The sequence below is a fragment of the Bactrocera latifrons genome, unplaced genomic scaffold (genome assembly GCF_001853355.1).
Source record: "Bactrocera latifrons isolate USDA-ARS-PBARC rearing strain unplaced genomic scaffold, ASM185335v1 scaffold_964, whole genome shotgun sequence".
Classification (NCBI taxonomy): domain Eukaryota; kingdom Metazoa; phylum Arthropoda; class Insecta; order Diptera; family Tephritidae; genus Bactrocera; species Bactrocera latifrons.
The window spans coordinates 7,445-13,916 of record NW_017537672.1 but is presented as its reverse complement, the minus strand read 5'-3'; the positions used below and the strand labels follow the sequence as shown (position 1 = coordinate 13,916).

The window sequence follows — 6,472 nt, the reverse complement described above, 5'->3', positions numbered from 1 at the left end:
ATTCCGCTTAAATGAAAATCATCCCTCTTAACTGCCCATATCTTGCTGCACCTCACGGTTTGTTTTTTGAAATACATAGAAATTATTCTTTTAAGTACCACTTGCTTAAGTATCCGCATTCGCTTATGGGCCATATTATATTTTTATTTTTAACAAACCACAAAAATCTGTATCTTTGATAGTGGCACATAACCGGGATTGACTGTATTTGTCAAGGAATGTAAAAAATATTTTTACCCGGCTTGCAAAAATCAGCGTCGATATGTATGCATGCTCATACATATGTGTACATATTTACGCTGGTTTGTCGGCGAAGCTGTACAGCGGCAAGGGAAGCGGTGACAATCGGTGGCCGTTCGTTTATTTTTTCCGCACAGCTCTGATTTTCTACCAACAATACAATGTTGTGACGCATTGTCGCCACATTGACTCTTTGACAAAAAGTGAGCTACGCCATTGGCTGACCGTGTGAATGGAGATTTCTCATTAAGCATTGAGTGTAGATATTTGCATACATATGTTGCATGTAGACAAATTTACAAACATTATGCGTATAGTCTGTCATATTTGTTTACATGCGCACATAATTATATGTATGTATATGAGCAGAGAACTTATATTTATAGAAAAGGTTCACGATATCAAAAATTTAGGGATATTTCAATTCTGGGATATTTACTGTTTTGGATGAGTGCGTTCCACCACAGAAAATTATTAGCGTGTTTCACCACTTAACATCAGGGGCACGAAAATAGCAGAATTGAGCATTTTAAGTGTTAAATCAAAGAGCTTATGCTATTTCCGATGTTAAGATTCGCATATTTACAATGCGCAACCGACTCTGCATATAATTTATATACATACATACATATGTACGTACAAATTAAACTATTTCATGATGAATTCCTTAAATCTTTGGAAATATATGTATAATAAAATCATATTTGTATTGTAACCTAATTATTTAATTAATGTAGGTTTGATAAGATATATACTAGGCCGGGTCGTTTTTATGGAGGCAAAAAAATCGCCTATTGCTCTATGAAAATCGTATTCTAGGGATCAAAATAATATACCTGTGAAATGGATTCTGATGTCCCCCAATTTGCGTCGAACTTTTGGGTAGGGGCAAATTTTGAAAAATCACACTTTGACCCATTTAGAGGGCTCCAATTGAGTCCAAATGTATGACCGACCCCCACTAACTTTGAACGGCCGATCCACCCATGCCAGTGGCACACCCCCTGGAACTCCCCTGGGGTTTCCCCATACAATCTTTTCAAAAAATCACCATTTTTGGTGATTTACATGAATAAATTGCTAAGTTTTTTCTTTATTTTTATTTATTTATTTATAATAATATCTATTTTTTCTCTTAAGAAATTTATTTAGTCAGAACATACATATGTAAATGAAAAAAATTAATTTAAGTGATCATCTTAAACTAACAATAGACAATTGGGTCTGCTCTTGAAAACACTTATGCTTAAGATATGTGAACATACTGTGGGTATGTACAGTAGATTAGTGTTAAGATTTGAAGTTATTGGCATACATAAATTAGGATAAGGAATGCTATAAATAAAGGAGCTCTGGGCATCCAGAGATGAGTTCTATTTAACAACCGAAACGCTACACGTCTTACTTTATAATTACCATGTCATTGTTATTACCTCAAAAAGTTTATAATTAATCCACCATCCTCTACACCGCAAGATGAAGCAACTACTTCAACAACTATCGAAAACCCAATGAGTCATATACCCATGCATGATGTTACTGTTTTTGGTGTGTCTACTGATTTAACTGATCTTAATTTACCAACCCATCTGGATATCTTGAGATATTATTTTTACTTAAGCGAACGTGCTAAAACAGAACAAAAAAAGTTTTCCCATAAATCATTCACTATTCAAGTACAAGATAAGTTGATTGGAATTTGGGAAAAACTTGGTATGGAAATAATGCTGAAAAAAAGTGTATGTAATAAATTGCTTGACAAGTATCAAGAGCAAATCAAGAGAAGAAACAACACCCAACAATTTACAGAGTATTTAAAATCTCTGGAAACAATTTTTTACATTGGAACATGTAAATGCGATTTGAAAGCAGCTCCATGTGCATGCGGCTGGGTTTCCGAACGCCTCAAAGAGTTCATGCACGATCAACATAATCAGAGAAGTCTAACAATGAATGCATTTATGATGGAAACTGAAGAGCAAGGAGCAACGTCTATGTCATCAATGCCAACATACCAAGATCCCGATGATTCAACATACGCACCGCCACAAGCTCAAGAAAATATTTATAGAAGCACAAGTTCACAATACACAGAGAGATACGATTGTTTTAACTTTGCCTTGGTATGTGATAGATTTGGTGTGCCTGACAGAGCAGCATCAGCATTGGGAACCGCTCTTTTGCAAGATTTTAAAATTAAAGATAAGCATGGGAAACCTCTCATCATGGATAAATCGAAAGTTCGCAGAGAAAAAGAGAAATGCAGGCAAGAAGTGCTTCGCAAACGGTTAGATGATACCAATTTGTTAGCGTTTTCATTCGATGGCAGAAAAGATGATACTTTAACGATAGATAAAATTGATGAGAAGTATCATACAAGGATGGTAAAAGAACCTCATCTTGTTATTTTGAGAGAACCCAATTCTGAATTGATTGGTTACGTAAGACTGGAACATGAAACCGCTGAATACAAAACAACCAAATTAAATTTCTTCAGCGATAAAAATGTATCACTGGATACATTAATTGGAATATGCACTGACGGTGAGCCAACAAACACTGGCCCACAAGGTGGAATTATACGACGATTCGAATTGCTGTTGAAAAGACCATTGCATTGGTTTCTTTGCACACTTCAACGAACTTCCGTTTCGGCATTTGTTTGAAGCTTTGGATAAATCAACCAGCACTGGACCAAGATCGGCAACCGGAAAACTGAGCCGTCAAATCGAAACTTGTGAAACTCTTCCGGTAAGTTATTGCTATCACTCATTTATTATAATTGTCAACCATTTTTAATTATTTTATTATTATATATTTTTAGGTGGCGGACGGCTTCCAGAAAATTGAGTTGCAAAATATGCCCCCTGCTCCAAAAAAAAAGAATTCTCCACCGATTCGAAGTACTTATACGACATGGCCCATGCAATTTCTAGCGGCGTGGTTCCGGTGGATCTGGCTAACAGCAAACCAGGAAAAATTGTACATTCTCGGTGGCTCACCAAGGCCGCTAGATTATTGCGATTATATGTGATAACAGAAAATCCAGATGCAAATTTAAGAATTCTAGTTGAATTTATAATTAAATGTTATGTGCCAATGTACTTTAATATCAAGTATTACAGCTCTGTCGTGTACGGCAGTGCATTATTTTTCAAGTTCATTGGTTGGTCACGATTTCTAGAACCTCGCTTACGCAAAATTGTCAATTTAGTAATTAATGATAATTCATATTATGCGCATTCGGAAAATATCTTGTTATCAATGTTGTTTGATGATAGGAAAGAAAAGCGCGACTGTGCCATCAAGAAAATTCTATGCTATCGAACCGATGTTGACGAGCCAATGGAACTTAGAGTTTATAAAAAACCAGATATAAACTTTAATTGCACAAGTTATACGGAAATGATCAATTTGAATGATATACAGTAAGCCGCAAATCTAAGGACACACTAGGGGTATTTTTATATTTGACTAATTTTATAGTAGTTTTCTCAAAAATGTAATCACAATATTAATGTTTACTATTAATTTCAATGTTGTTCTTAATACCTATGTAAAAAAATGTGGGCTTTTAAATAAATTCCTAAAAATATCTATGTGCACTCAAAATAACCAATTATATGGCAACGCAAAACTAAGAGCACACTTGTTGTTTTCTTTGAATAACGATTCAACGAGCACACCAAAGAAACAAAGTTTAGTTGGAGTGTGAAAGGAGCATCGCAGTTAACACGCGTAAATATACATTTTTTGAAATTTTTGTTTTGTAACCTAAATATTGTCGAAAAAAAGAAATTGAAAGTATGCCGCGTAAGCAGCTCACTCTCGAAGAGGAGCAAATTATAATAAATTTGTACGAGAATGAAAATAAATCTTATGTTGAAATAAATAAAATAGTGTCTCGTAGTCGCTTTACTGTTAGAAAAGTCGTCCAGCGCAAAACAAAGGAGAACCGGATCGAAAATATGCCTGTAAGTGGCTGGCCATCCAAATTAAGCGAGAAAGATAGGCGACTTATAAAGCGTACCATTGAAAAAAATCCATTTACCAGCGCTCCAAAAATTGCAGCAGAGCTAGAGAAATATTAAAATGTTAAAGTTTCGCCTGATACTGTTAGAAGATGCTTAGCTGAACACGGACTGAAGTCTTGTGTCCCAAGAAAGAACCACTTATAAACAAGGTAAATAGAGCAAAGCGCATAGAGTTTTCAAAAACCTATATAAATAAGCCACAAGAGTTCTGGAATAAGGTTATATTCTCTGACGAATCCAAATACAACATATTTGGATCCGATGGTCGTTTAAAAGTGTGGCGTAGAGAAGGAGAAGCTTTGAATCCAAAAAATACAGTGAAGACCGTTAAGCATGGAGGTGGGAGTGTCATGGTATGGGCCTGTATGTCATCGCCTGGAGTGGGTGATCTCGTATTTATTGAAATAACAATGAACCACTACGTTTATTTGGATATATTAAGACACAATCTACAGGAAAGCGCTTCAAAATTGGGTTTAGCTGACGACTACTACTTCCAACAAGATAATGATCCGAAGCACATAGCCCATTATGTGAAAATGTGGCTTCTCTATAACACCCCACATATGCTGAAAACCCCTCCATAAAGCCCAGACCTCAATCCCATAGAGCACATATGGGAAATTTTAGACATAAATGTGCGAAAACACGAAATTCGAAGCAAGCCACAACTGAAGCAGGTTCTTATGGAGGAGTGGAACAAAATAAGCGCCGAAGCCACAAAAACATTGGTAGATTCAATACAATTCAATTCTACCAAATATTAAGGTTGTTAAATTTTTAAATAATTTTGATATTTTTTTTAATAAATGTCAATTATTTTTATAGGTGTGCCCTTACTTTTGCGGTGCAAATATATGGAGTTACACTAATATTTTTTATATATTTCCCAAATAATGATAAAAAGTTCCTTAGTTTTTAGTTAGATTGAATTACTACATTTTATTTTTACGATCTTGAATGGTTTTTTGTTAGTTTTTTGTGGCAAATAAAATTTACTTAAAAAAAACTTAGAAGTATATTGATGTGTCCTCAGTTTTGCGGCTTACTGTAAATATCATATTTGAACCACCATTCTCGCGAAGCATTCCGTACGATACATTGAAAGAATATTTAAATCAAGATGATCCACCGTTTAATGATCCACAAATTCCATCACACATACAAGGAACGGAACGACATGTTCAATTGATAGCTAGCGTTTCCAAACGGGTTATACCGTAAAATGTAGAGGCTGTTATGGCGACGACATTAGAGAGCCGTGCGAAATTGCCCAGACTTGAAAGTAAAAAAGACTTCAAACAATAATTTTTTTTAATTTCTTTTCTAKAACTCACTTAAATTAATTTTTTTCATTTACATATGTTCTGACTAAATAAATTTCTTAAGAGAAAAATAGATATTATTATAAATAAATAAATAAAAATAAAGAAAAAAAACATAGCAATTTAGCTGATTTTTTCATGTTAATCACCAAAAATGGTGGTTTTTTGAAATAATTGTATGGGAACCCCCAGGGGAGTTCCAGGGGGTGTGCCACTGGCATGGGTGGATCGGTCGTTCAAAGTTAGTGCGGGTCGGTCACGTGGGATTTTGCAAAATTTTCCCCTACCCAAAAGTTCGACCCAAATTGGGGGACATCAAAATACATTTTAGAGGTATGATTCCTTCGGCAAAGTATCTTATTTTGATCCCTAGAATATGATTTTCATAGAGCAATGGGCGATTTTTAAATCGACCCGCCCTAATATATACGTATGTACATATTTATATACCTATATATTTATTTGCAGGCCTTTAAAAGTTTTGAAAACATGTTAAAAGACGGTCGCACATATTCACGTATGTAAATTAATTTTTTATTATCTTTAATTGTTTTTTTTTTTTAAATACCGTACTCTAAATGCTAGCTTAACACTGGCTCACTTATAACTGACAATGCTCTGCTATAACTTATAACCAACTTATTTATCTCTTAATTTTAGTTCTTATAGTATTATAATGCTGATCATGCAAAAAGGATGGCTGTGGCATTCCTTGTTGCGTGATCAAGTTCTTCTTGTAATTGTATTCCAATAGATTTTATGATGACTTTGCACATTGGCTATTGTTGATTTTAATATTCTTTGTTTATGTTAATTCTATTTGTTATGATAGGCGGTTGGCTTGATCCTATGGATGAATGTGGTGTCGACTTA

At 34.7% G+C, this 6,472-nt stretch overlaps 1 protein-coding gene across 1 annotated transcript; it reads left to right on the top strand.

The window, feature by feature from the left end:
- Positions 1-2,156: 2,156 nt before the first annotated feature.
- Positions 2,157-2,906, top strand: LOC108977883. Its single transcript, XM_018947847.1, has one exon. The coding sequence runs from the start codon at positions 2,157-2,159 to the stop codon at positions 2,904-2,906; it is 750 nt and encodes a 249-aa protein (XP_018803392.1).
- Positions 2,907-6,472: the final 3,566 nt, after the last annotated feature.

Coding starts and splice junctions, on each gene's coding strand:
- LOC108977883 (XM_018947847.1), top strand. CDS start 2,157: ATGCACGATCAACATAATCAGAGAAGTCTAACAATGAATGCATTTATG.